We start from the raw sequence: 13,549 nt of genomic DNA, 5'->3' as shown, positions 1-13,549 counted from the left end.
GAGAGAGAGAGAGAGAGAGAGAGAGAGAGAGAGAGAGAGAATAAAATCTTCTTTCCTCCATCTGGGTTTTTTTTTTTTTTTTTGGTGGGGGGAGTATGGGGATAGTCTGTATGTTATGCTGCAGAGATTAGGTTTTCTTTCCCTTTGTGTGTGGCAACACCTGCCCAGGGAGTCTGTGTGTATCAAAAGAGCAACAAAAAGTGGGTTTAATTGCATGCATCTTCAGTGGAGGCTTTCTGGCACTTACAGCACAAAAGGCCATTACTGAGCTGTTTTCAATGGAGACTAGGAGTGCAGGACTGAGAAGAACTCTCCACTATTCTCACAGGCAAGCAAATCACTTTACAGGAGCATTGTCATGTGGAAATGAGTTCATGAGCCCATCTTCTTCCAACTGCAAGGTCAGGGAGAGAGCAATTGTCAGTTTCAGCTGGCTGGAGCAATTGATCTGTTTGCTTGAAAATGTTTGCTTACCTCCCTTCCCTGCTGTGCTAGTATATAGATATCTCTCTGTGTGTGTCTGTGCACAGGCATGTGTACACTCCACCATATGCTGAATGACTGAAGTTCATAACTATATGTTAGCAGTTGCTTACCATATGACCATTAGTGTGTCATAGGGATGTACAGTTTTTGTTAAATCCATTCCATCTGCATTTCACAGATTGTGAGGTACTTTTCAATCTCTCCTCCATTCTCATTGACAGTGTGTGTGTGTGTGGGGGGGGAATTGTTACAAGTTCCTGAACTTCTTGCATACATGTGCTTTTTTGCAAATCTCCACTGTTAAAAATGCACAACCTCCTCCAGAATGTGCATTTGCATGCTTTAGTATGCGGGGAAATGTGCTTCTTTTCTTTTTCTTTTCAACAGGAATGTTTGTGCAAAATTCTGAAAAGTAAAGTAGTGGTTCACAAGTCCACAGAATCCATGTGATTCAGAAAGGGCTGGTAGACTGCAGAATCTGGGGAATCCTAGAAATCTGAACTCATTTAAAACCCATGGCAGGTTCTCCAATATCCCTAGAGTGTTATAAATAACTAATAGTACAGCAACCTTAATTTAATGCTAGTTAAAGCTCTTTTTGAAGAGGGAAAATCATCAAGGTCCCCCACACACATCCCCAGTCAGGCTTTCAAATATGTTTTTGGATCATGGTCAATACTGTCAGTTCCTGTGTTAGGTGTGTGTTCTTTCCCCACATATTTGCATCTCTGAAGAATTATGGCTTCTCATCTTAAGATGAAAGGCTCAAACAGTGATGCAGCTTTGGCTGGACTCTGGGGCCAAAGTCCAGGGCCCTGCATTCCAGGAAGGCCTGAATAACCACCCAGAAAATGTCAGGTGATGAAAGTCAAAGAAGCAAGTTCCATGTTATTCCTGTAGTCACGATAATACAAGGATTTCAATATATTTTAAATGCAAAACTGCACATGCTCTGTATTTTATTACTATTTTTATTATGGAGGGCAAATAGCTTTTTCATTGTTCTAACACAGCAGGTGTGCAGAAGCAGTTGTAAAGCGTGGAATAGTGGTGGTGAAGGAGGAGAGAGTCGCATGCTTCACAACTTGAAGTAATACAGCCATTTAAAAGGGGGACATAATAAGAACTGCTCTCACTCTTTGGCCTCACAGGGCATCCTGAATTGTGCTGCTGGTCAAGACTTTTGTTCTAAGATGAAAAGCTATATTCTTCAGATATTCAAATATGCGGAAAAAGAACAAACAAACAAGAATCTAAAATGACTAAGCTGCACCCCTGTCTCAAACCCAGGCAAACCATTCTCCAGATAGCTCATGATGTCCCATGATTGACCTTCACTCTGGTCTGGAAGAGTGATGTGTTTAGGGAAGGGGAAATGCTGTTCATTTGTCCAACAGAAAAGAAGAAGCTGGTAAAGTCAGAAAGAACCATGTGATCTTAGCCATTCATCACTACCACATTTTCTTGGTGTCAGGCAGCTTTATAATCGGACAGCAAGCTGTTATGCAGCAGACAGTTGAAATTGGGTTAGTCTGATTAGATGTGGGTGTTTTGGAGCTGGAGGCTGAACATGCTCAGTAAGATGATATGCTACCTCAGGGTGACAGAGAAAGGCAGAAAGCCTCTTTGTTATGGAGCGGCAGCACCTTGCTGGAAGCATGCTAGAAAGTATCAGCAATGCCTGCTAGAAACAAAATATATGGGGCACAGCTTTCTGCAATATTTTTTTAAAAAAAATTCAGATTCTGTAACAAAAAGAAACAAATACTGAGCAGCATGTAGCTTGCTGCTTCTAGAATTTATACTGCTACTACTTAAACAGCCCCACAATTTGGATAGCTTTAAAGGGGATGGGACAAATTTATGAAGGCAAAGCTATCTGTGGCTACTAGTCCTGGTGGTTGTTTGTTACCTGCAGTATCAGAGGCAGTGTGCCTATGCACAGCTACTGTTTGCTTCTGTTCTTTAACCAGTTACTGATCCATGAGAGGACCATGATGCTAAGTTTGTTCAGGAACCTTTGGTGAAGGACTTCGTGAAAAGTGCTAGAATACACTGCCTGATGAATTGTGATGTATCATTCAACAATTTGAATATGTCAGTTCTTGATTTAGGATACAGCCTGCCTCCTACTGACAGCTCAGGGCAGACATCCATATTCATCTGTAAACATAAAAACAGAAATTTAGATAAAATGAATAGAGCCTAGCAAATCTTAGAACACTACCTTATATATCAGGTGCTTTTAGGCATCCAAGGAAATAAACTTGTACCAGATTGGGGAAGCGAGATAGAAGAGAAGCACTTCATTCCCCAAAGCCAAGAAATTATATTATTTATGAGTGAACATAATGTCTTACAGAATAGCACCAACAGAAAACTGGTATCTTTCTCGAAGTGCTTAAAATCTAAATTAAGGCCACAGCTTTTGCAGGTGGGCAAAGAGAGAAAACAGAATGAAGGCAATGAGAACAATGGTGTGAACCCTCTACCTTTTTCCAAAAGTTCAAAGTAAGTTGTTGCCAACTTAATTTGCACATATGTTATAAGAATCATGAGAACAATTGGGATAAAAACTGTTTGGCATTCTGAATTGTTTCCTTCTCTTATATTTCGTATTTGAAAGTGTCCAAATTTGGCCAAATGCACATATTTCTAATTATGTAGTATTTTCTAAGCCCCATAATTCAGGATACTCCATTATTCAGCCCCATAATTCAGGATACTTGCTCATTTTCCAGACATTCACACACCACTCACCACTCACCAGGAGACCATTCTTTTCCTACATTCCATGTTGTATATTTGGGAAACAAACAGGCTCAAAGTATTATCGTGGCATTTTAATTCCATTCTTCTTTGGCATATATGCTTCCCTCTTTTATACTCACAACACCCTGAGCTAAGTTAGGCCAACCAGTCTAGATTTTACTGAAGAGAAAGGTATTTAAAAATAAAATTACTAAAATAAAAGACAATAGTAACAGGCTCAAGCTTACAGTAAGTTTCACAACTGAGTGAAGAATTGAACACAGGTTCCCATGGTTAAAGTTCAGCGTGTTATCTGTTACAGCACACTAGCTCTTACTACTGCTTTGACAGCTGCATCTGTAAGTGTTTACTGAATGAACCTGCATTGTTTCACTTTCAATGAACTTTTCTTTCCTGTACCAGATTCACATTTCTGGGGCTTGAAGTACCTGACAGCCCAGTTTTCTTTGTGGGAAGTATGGTTGGGGCAGTAACCTTTCGTAAAACATGTATTCCTATATTGGCTTTGCTAGTGATTATTCAAAAGTATGACTACTGAGGCAGCCAGTTGAACAAAAGCATCCCATGTACTCATGTAAATACTTCAGATAAAATAAATATCCTGATGAACTTTTTTCCAGAGCAGTGTTTAATCTTTGGCTAAACATTTGATAAATATTTTACATTTTTTCCTAGTTGATATTAAATATATGTGCTGTCATGAAAGCTAGAAATTAAACTAATGCTTGATTTAAAGCCTAAACATCAGATAAACTTGGCAGACTCCAGAGATACTTGCGCAAGACGTGAGTTGTGTCCCTTTCCCCTTAGACTGTTTTCCAGCTGTCATCAACACCAGACCAAGATATTTTAAGGTAATTTAATATGCCTAAAAGCCAGTGTTTAAAATGGAGCAGCTACTCAGTTGGTTCCTGGTCTATTTTTCTGATTTGCCTGCAGACACAGATCACAGAACAAGGTTTATACTTGGTTTGGATACTGGTTGGAGAATGAGAAATAAGCTGTGGGCTTACACACTTTGCTTTCCCTTTGCAAGTAGATTTCTTTCCTTGCCCCCTGGCTTCTACCGCATCTTCTTCATTCTCTAACAATCAGCCCTTCTCCCATCCACCTATGAACCAAACAAATGCATACAATATTTTACTTTGAATGTAATATATGCAGGTATTGATGAATGGGAGGCAATTAAAGAGGAACTGATTGAATTTTGCAGCAGAATCTGGATAGGAATTGGGAAATTAATTGAGGTGATATCCTGACCCATCCTTGGCTGGCTTTGTAATTTTCAATAAATAAATACATAAATTTTAGGGATGTGTGTAAGAGGACTTATTTGGAAAAGTTTCCCAAACATTGTTTCTTGTTTGTTTTTTCACTTCTGTTCACAGCCATTGCAAAGTAATTTAAAATAGTTGATGCACAATTTAGCTAATTAAAAATTATATGGTTTTATAGTTGATTAACCAACTGATAAATTGCAGCCCTTGTATTTGTACAAGCAGACAGTGTGACTATGGCCAAGATAACTATAGTATCAACTGAGGTATTGTCAACTTGGTAAATGTCTGTAAGTTTCTATCCCTGATCAGATGTAGTCTGTAGGCTACCCAGTATAGCCTTAAGGGACAAGAGCCTCCACGACTCTGGCTGCTCATTTGCATGAAATATTTCTTTATAGGTGGTAAGGATTTCAGTTCAATTGCCAGTATTAAAATATGAGTGGAAAGAAATCTAGTAATGTGGCTAAAGATTATTTTTCAAAGAACAGGTAAAATATAAATGCCTTTGAATTTTTGCCTTTTTGAGTGTTATCCTTTAACAAAAATTCTAATAGAGACTCTAGAATGAAATTGCTAAATTAGAAATTATCAAAGGTTGGATTATGTTGGGTTAGACCTGATCTGAGATATTGGTGGGGTTTACATGATCATGAGGAGAAGAAACCACAGTGGCATCTTTTCCCTGCCACTGTGCAAGGCAGCCATTCCTACGCAATTATGGTGTGTGGGTTGCTCTGTTGTCCAAGCCCAGTGGGGCAGCTTTCAGAGCATGGCTTGTTGTAGGTTTCTGGGGTCGTGGTGAAGCCACGTCCTCCTGTGCACCTTGCTTGATTTGGGCAACACAGCAATGGATGTGCTGTGAGGGTAGTTAGGTAAACTGTGCAGCGCACAGCTGTGTCTTATTTTTCCTATGATCTTGCCACAATAAAAAATCTACTAGTCTTTAATGTGCTACAAGTCTGCTGCTTTTGCTCAGCAGACCTTTTTTAGGATTTGTATGATGAACACCTCACAGGAAGAATGGAGCTCTTGGCTAAGATTTTCTTGTATAAAATGCATACCTTTGTTCCTATCTGCTCATGAAGAATCATACAATGGGATATCAAGAGAGGAAAAGAGAGGAGAGTGAGGCTGTTGATGATAATGTTACGGAGTCCTTTATACTGAGCTGTCTTTACCCTCAGCATGCAGTATCATTATGTAGGGGTAAAGAAAGGAAGTTGCTCCTGCTGTTGCAAAGGAATAATTGTACAGAACTGGGAGTTACCATGCATATTGGTTAGAATGAATTAAATGAAGAACATGGATATGTTGATTGGACAGGTTTTGAATGGAGGTGGTTTTTTGGGTATATTCCTGGTTTTTAGATCAGTCTAAGGAGTCTATGATTTGTTTAGAAGGCCTTTAGAAAAATCTAGTTCCTAAAGCGAAAAAGAAAACCCCTCTTAGTACTTAATCAGATCTTGATGTGGGTTTTGGCATCACTTTAAAGAAGATGGTTTTGATACTGTTGATTAAAAACTTCTGGTAGAATTTGACTCAGAATGGTTGTGCTGTTTGGCAAGCACACAAGGGCTATATGCAGTTAATGTAGTTAAATAAATTTTCTCTTTTGCTGTCTGTAAGCCTTTCAGATTCCTCTGGTATGAGTTAACATTTGGAATCATAAAAAATTTCTAGCAGTATAGTCAATAGTCATCTGAGAGGAAAATTACAATGTGGTTGAACTTGTGCGGTGGGAATCTGGACTCACAGATAACTTTTTTTCCAATCATATTTTAAATTTAGGGAAGTCATCTGATATTTCACCTTACTGTTTTCATATTTAACTAACTGGAATATTAGATGATGACTATTCTGTATCCACACATTTTGGGAACTATTTTCCTTACATTTTGTTGGTTGGAAGCTGGTGTGTTGAAATATTAGTGAATTTTCTGCTATGAATTGTGTGAATTTTCTGTTGACCACTTTGGAATGTCTTGGCTGTCAGTCTTTCCCTCCTTCTTTAGGACAGCCAAGACCTGCATGCCACATTAACAAACATTCCTTTGCAGTTACCAGAACTGAAAGCATCTCATTTAGTTCCTTTGAGAGCCTAGTGGGTTGAAGAGCTCTTCTCAAGGACTGTCTTGATTGCATAAGATGATGATCAAGTGTTGGTACCCCCTTTTTTCTGGATCACCATTTATTTTGACTGCTGTCTCTCTAAGCATGTGGATCTGTGCTGTGGAGTAATGCTCCAGGATAGCGTCTATGTACCTTATACAATACTGGTACAAAGGTGAATGCCATTTTGGTCTGTATGTATCCATGATCATGGTCTCTAGTTCTAGCCTCCTGTAGTAAAGATCCAGGAGAGAGTAACAGCATAGATTTTTCCTATTACTTTTGTCCTGGTAAAATAGCAGTTGAAAACTGGGTTTTCAGAGTTGGGGTAGGAAAAGAAACCACAGTTGGACCTTATTTCCCCACCTGGGCCAATTGCATACTGCTTCACTTCCATAATTATCCATGCCAAATGTGGGTTGCTGTGTCATCCAAACCTGATTGGGGGGGGAGGGGGGAATGTTCTAAAGCACTTGAGAACCCTAGAATAAGCAAGGTGGTTTGGAAGTCATCTCTGTGGGTCTGGTCAAGCCAAGGCACCTCCCTTCAGATTCAAGCATGCTCAGAATGGAACAAAACCACTTGTCAAGAAATGATATACAGTTTATGAATACAATGGTGAAATACGGATGCAAAACATAAACTAGCAAACAAAAGATTATAGTCCCCTTATTTGTGGCCATTTGTTGTTGTTCCCTAAGTAGGTCAGGGATGCTCCATGGGCTTCCAGAATTGCCTGAGTGAATGACTCATTAATTCTTCTCTTCAAGCCAAGAACAAAAGATAATGCCTTTTGGCACAGATTTTATAAAGTTCTTTTCTCACCTTGTTTTGTAGGCTTTCAGTACAAACAGCTTTTAATTTCATTCCTGGGAGACAAGAAAGGACAAAGCTGCTACAATAAAGCAACAGTTTTTGTTCTTACAGTAAGAGCAGGGCTTATCTATTTATGTTTGCTGTTATAACCTTGCATTTCTTATACAGATGGTTGTTAAATTTCCTTGGAGTTGTTTCAGTGCTTCCTTTATCTTAAAGTTTCTACATGGCTTTAATATTTATATATTACTTTCCTCAAGAGTATATAGGCATTTATGTTACCTCAGTAATATATAGAAATCTGTATGGTAGGATTGAATTATTATTCCTAAATTGCAGATGTGATAACTGAGATTGAGAACAATTTGCTTAAGGGCTAATGTAGACATCTTGGCTGCAAGCCCATCTGTTACAGTGTGGATCGTGCAGCTTTCTCATAAATCAGGGGGGGAATTAAGCACAATTTGACATGGGTGGATAAGATGTATGCTCAACTTTCCTGCTACTCTTTCTCTGCTGCCATTTATTATTTAAAATATTTATATGCCATCCTGTCACGAAAGCCTCAGGACAGCTTACATATATGAAATAACATAAAATATAACATAAATATTTATTTATTCCCCTTCTTGTGGCTGCAGTGTGGAAAGTAGCCATCACTGGGAGGAAACATCTGAGAAGAAGCATTTTTGTGTGGAAGTGTACTTTATGGAAAATTGATATGATCTACATTGTAGATCACTTACTTCATTGTCCACGTTCTTAGATGGAAATACACAGAGAATTGTGTTTTTCACCTGGAATAATGAAGGAAAGAAGACATTATCTACAATTTTACTTAAATTGATTGAGGTCTTGAAGGGAAGGGCTGCATAAATATTTTAATGCAGTGTGGTTTTGCTTTCGTATTTGCTAAAATGCATTGGTGCTCTTTCTCACTCAGTTTGTGTCCATTACACCATCACAAAATAAAGGGTGAATATTTTTGTTTCTTTGCTTTGAACTGTACCATTTTCTGACACAAAATAATTTTCTGTTAAGTTTCTGAGCCATTCTAGATGTGTCTTAAGATTGGGTCTGCTCAGCTGCAGCATTTATATGTCATGGGAATGAATATAGACTATTTTACCATAGCAAGTTTATATATAATTTTCCCTAGATTTGTGTTGTCTTTGTTAGTGAGGCATTGTACTTTTTGTTCTTTTTCCCTAAGAGCACAATCTTATGCAATTTTATAAAGAAAGTATAGACTGCTGGGTGGGGCATGCTGGATGCTATAGGCCTTTTTCTGGCTAAACTTGCATAGGCTTGTGTCTTAAAGCAATGAAATATGAATTGATATGTTGCAATGTTGTTCAACGGCAATTAATGACCTTTTAAATCAGATTTGGTGGTGTGTTATATTTTGCATGGATATCTGGCAGTTGACTGATTTTTGCAAAGCCTACCTTTCCCAAAAATACTAAACCATATTTTCTGGCAGAGAAAATGTCCAAGATGCAGCATGATATTAAACCCCTTTTGCCATCAGATGAAGTATCTCTCAGTTGCAGCCAATCCTTGCTTATTTGGCAATAAAGGACTGGAAGGAATGCAGTTACGTTACAGGGACATGAGACTGAAAAGGGAGCAACCACTCTTTTCTCCAAAAGTTTAATGAATTTGCCCATGGGTTTGATAGTAGCTGAAAAGTCTGAGACAATTTTGGAGTGGGTCTTATGCTAGTCCAACTGATTTGAAAGCAAATTGAATATTTTACATTCCGTTGAGTACTACAGTTCATTCAGCTTGGAATCATTCTAAGCTGGCTAAAGAATGCAGAATGTGACTGTTCAACTGGAAGCAGCCTTCATGCTGGGTAGATAATTTTCTTGAGCCCTGAATATATTTTGGTTTTGGAGAGAGGGTACTGCTGCCAGTGGCTATGACCTGTCTTTTGTGCTCAACAGTTTCAAGGAGGGTAATGTGTGCATTCTTGTAAGCATTATTGAAGCCTGAGCTTAGTGGTGTTCTATTAAGATGAAGTTTCCTTGCAAAGCTAAATATCCTTCTCCCTGTTTTATTCTCCTTCTCACAGGATTCCACCTGAGTGGCACAGTTACAGAGCCTGCTACTTCAGCAGAGCCAGAAATGACCTATAAAGTGGCCATCAGCTTCGACCGATGCAAAATAACTTCCGTGACGTGTGGTTGTGGGAACAAGGACATTTTTTACTGTGCTCATGTTGTGGCACTCTCGCTGTACAGGATACGAAAACCTGATCAGGTCAAACTCCGTCTTCCTATCTCAGAGACCCTTTTCCAAATGAACAGGGACCAGCTCCAAAAGTTTGTTCAGTATTTGATCACAGCCCACCACACTGAAGTGCTCCCAACAGCTCAAAAACTGGCTGATGAAATTTTGTCCTCCAACTCTGAAATCAATCAAGTTCATGGTAAGTCCTTGTGGTAAAAATAACAATAAAACTACCTCTGATAAATCCTCGAAGCAGCAAGTGACCTGCCCAATGGATAACTTTTACTTAGTAGATACAAGAACCACCAGGGATTACAATATTGTGTTTATTAATGTTCCAGTGCAAAATGCTGGCAACAATCCCGACCTCCTTCAAGAAGCAAGAACAGGTGATTAGAGCCAAACTGGCAGTTGACTGTGTGATTTGCAGTCCACAGAGAAAAGGCTATATTGTGGAAAATATTTAAGAATTATGCTGAAGCAGCAGTTTTGAGCACAACCTTTGGAGGTCTCAAACTCTTGCACATTCCACAGATCTTCTCTGGTCTGTTGAACTGCTTACAGTACAGCCTTCTCCAACATGGTGGCCTTCAGAGGCATTTCGACCATAGCTCCCAGAATTCGCATCCAACAGGGCCATACACTTGGAATTCTAGGTGTTGTAGTCCAAATGCATCTGGAAGGTACAAGGTAGGGTAAGGCAGGCTTACAGCATGTAATATTGTATTTTGTGGATCATTACATCTTGTTTGCATGATGAAATAATGAAATGGTGTTGTGGCAGTTAACTAATGTGCATCAGTTACCTTGAAAGTGAAAAGTCTTGTAAAACGGGACAGGAGGGGGAGAGAGACAGAGAGAGGCACACACAGAGAGACGCACAGAGAGAGAGAGAATATTGTTAGTCACTGTCATGTTATGCTGGGTGCCTGACTTGCTGTGTGGTGAGAATACAGGAGTTGGGTTGTTTGGGGACCAGACCACTCTTAAATAACCCTAAAACACAACCGTGGGTTATTGAAGGTGGTCTTGGGGTTGCATGACATGACAAGCCAGGTGCTAGCAGGTGGCATGCAAAAATGGTACTAATGAGCACAGTGCTCAGGGATAAATTAAATCACTGTGGACTGTTGTGTAATATGAAGGTCAGTGGGAACATTGGAAGCTGCCCTCTGTTGTGTAGTATTTGATCCATCTACCTTGTAATTGTCTCCGCTGGCTGTGCTCTGGGGTTTCCAACAGGAATCCTTTCCCAGCTGTTCCTAGAGATGTCAGGGATCAAGCCTAAGACCTTTGGCATGGACAGCATGTGCTTTCCCTCAAAACTACAGTCTTATGATGGCCCTAGATATTTGAGTATAGTAAATTGCTGTGATTGTCATACCCCCATGCTAGACTGCTGGAGTCAGGAAGAATGACATGATGGTTGCAGGTACTAGAAGTCTAAGAAAAATCTTTATTCTTGATGGTGTGACTATAGATGGACACTCCATGTGTGCCTTGTTTCCGTCAAAAGCTGCTGCTTTTTTGACGCCTCAGCAATGGACAGGGGGTGGTCCTAGTACATCATGGAAGGTGAAATGTGACCCAGAAAATCCTCAGAACTTGCCCAACTCTGCTTTAAAAAATACAGTCCTATTCATCTCCTCACAAATCATTCCTAACCTTATAGCCACTCTTAACAGAAAGTCTGGTTGCTCCCAAACATTTCTCTTTCCACAGCTCTCCTCTGAATGAGACCCATTCACCAACTGGTGCCCTCCAGATGTGTTGGACTCCAGTTCCTATTGTGCCCAGCCATTATTCCAGTGGCAATGCACACATTTGGGAAATACCATAGCAGGGGGTATGGATGTTATCAGCCCCTTCCCATTCAATGCCAGTTTCTTCCAAGACCACACAAACCTGTTTGCGGTTTGCATTAAAGCTGTCAATCCTGATCCATCTAATATCGTGACCCTCTTGCCCCCCAAGAAATGATTGGGGATTGCCAATGAAGGTGCTGGCAGATGTGCCCCATCAGCTCAGGCGAGTAAGGGAATGTATTTCAAGGAGCTGCCCACCCTGGCTTCAGAGTGGCCATCTCAGAGTCAGTAGTAGAAAACTCTTCAGAATGGGCTTCTCAGTCCCTGTGACCGCCAGACTAAGGAATGTTGGAGTCCAATATATCTGGGGGGCATCAGGTTAGAGAAGGTTGGTTCAGGTTGGTTCCATCTTTACAGCACATTCTAATGAGCTGAACAGAGACTCTATGTTTCAAATATGTGGGTAGTTATATGAGTATTCTATAGCCCCTGAAGTTTATAAGTTCATAATTCCTGCATAGGAATTTGTCAGCTGCCATGGTGCTAGCAGAGCATACTTGCAAGCTTGTTGACTGTGATATTCAAGGAGGAGGAGACATCTCATGTAGGCATGCCATGACTGTAGCTGGCTGGAGCTGGGGGTCGGACTAGGTGGCCCGGAAGGCCACTTCTGCTCACTCTGTTTCTATGTTTCTAAGATTACAAAGACAAAGACCAGTGAGCACTGTTATTTCTGTCTGTAGATATTTTAAAACGAGGAGTGATTCTTAAAAAAAACCCTTCATTTAGATGCTAGTTAATTGTCTTGAGATGACAAAACAGCTCAGATTCACAGCATCTCTGAAACACATTTTGCTTTCTAGCTGCCAAATGCAAGACATGTACCCTTGAGCCTCAATGATAATACACATGCCATGCTTTCTGTGATAGAATTAAAGAACCTTCATTCTTTGGCATTGATTAGGAAGAAACAAATCCTAAATCAATAGATTTCTCCATCTTTCAGACATGGCTGAGAGAACTTTGAGATATACATCTGTCTCCCAAGCAAACGTATGGACCAGGTCTCTCTCAGGGAAAGATGTGAATGCTGGATTCAGTATCTTGCTGGCATTTTTTCCACCTTGTTCATCCTCTTCTACCATCCTATCAGACCCCTAACCTGGCTGTTAGCCTTCTCACTTGCTTGACACCATTACTGGCTGGATTGGAACTTTGCCTGAAAGAGGTTCCAGAAGCTGCAGAACCCTAAAAAAATGGAAACTCCCAAGTCCTACCTGCCCACTACCTGGGGTCCTACGACCACCTGGGTGGATACTCAGGGGGCTTTATCTTCTGGCTAAAGTGGGGTAGTGACATCCCTGAAAGGGAAGACACCACTTTTGGGGGTGCTGCTTTTGGAGGATGCAGGGACAAGGAACCCCCTCTAATATCGCAGCTAATCCTGCCTGCCTGCCTGCCTGCCTGCCTGCCTTTAGAGTCTTGAAGAGAGGGGCCTTGTTTCTCCTTCACAGGCCTTCTGCATGTATGCATAGTGGAGGGTATGGGACCAACTTGGGGTCAATTAGTGTTGTGACAAGTAGAAGAAGGTATTATTATTATTATTATTATTATTATTATAGATATGGCATTGTGGGGAGGGTTAGCCAGACAAGGGGAGCACAGCCCTGGCAGTTAATGGCTGTGCTGTGCCCTGGCCCTTTTTGCAGCCACAGGTTTGGTTGCTGCCCTGTCAGTCTGCCTTTAAGTCTCCAGAGGCTGCTTTTGATTGCCAGATCTGTCTACAATAAGACTTCCTGTATGCATGATTTAATAGTGGATGAGGTGGCCAATCTGGCATGTACAACCAAGAGCTGGGTGAGCAAACAGGGAAGTTAGCTTCTTCCAACTGTGCCATCCAGGGTACTTGGTACAACAACAGGGTATATGAAAGAATTACAAGGCCAGGGAAGGGGGTTTCCTGTAGTCTGAAGGGAACATATTTCTCTCTCTAGGCTCCCTGCCCATTTGTCTACTATTCTGGAATGTTTGCATCTTGCGCTGGGA

At 40.5% G+C, this 13,549-nt stretch overlaps 1 protein-coding gene across 1 annotated transcript in view; it reads left to right on the top strand.

The window, feature by feature from the left end:
• Positions 1 to 124: 124 nt before the first annotated feature.
• ZSWIM5 (zinc finger SWIM-type containing 5) overlaps positions 125 to 13,549 on the top strand; it is a 62,135-nt gene continuing 48,710 nt past the window's right edge. The window contains exon 1 of the mRNA XM_044441890.1: positions 125 to 9,897. Within this exon, the coding sequence (XP_044297825.1) occupies positions 9,483 to 9,897 (415 nt within the window). The 5' untranslated portion in view covers positions 125 to 9,482. The remainder of the gene's footprint in view (positions 9,898 to 13,549) is intronic.

The sequence above is a fragment of the Varanus komodoensis genome, unplaced genomic scaffold (assembly GCF_004798865.1).
Source record: "Varanus komodoensis strain SLA01 unplaced genomic scaffold, ASM479886v1 scaffold1, whole genome shotgun sequence".
NCBI lineage: Eukaryota > Metazoa > Chordata > Lepidosauria > Squamata > Varanidae > Varanus > Varanus komodoensis.
This window is presented reverse-complemented; position numbering and strand designations above follow the sequence as displayed.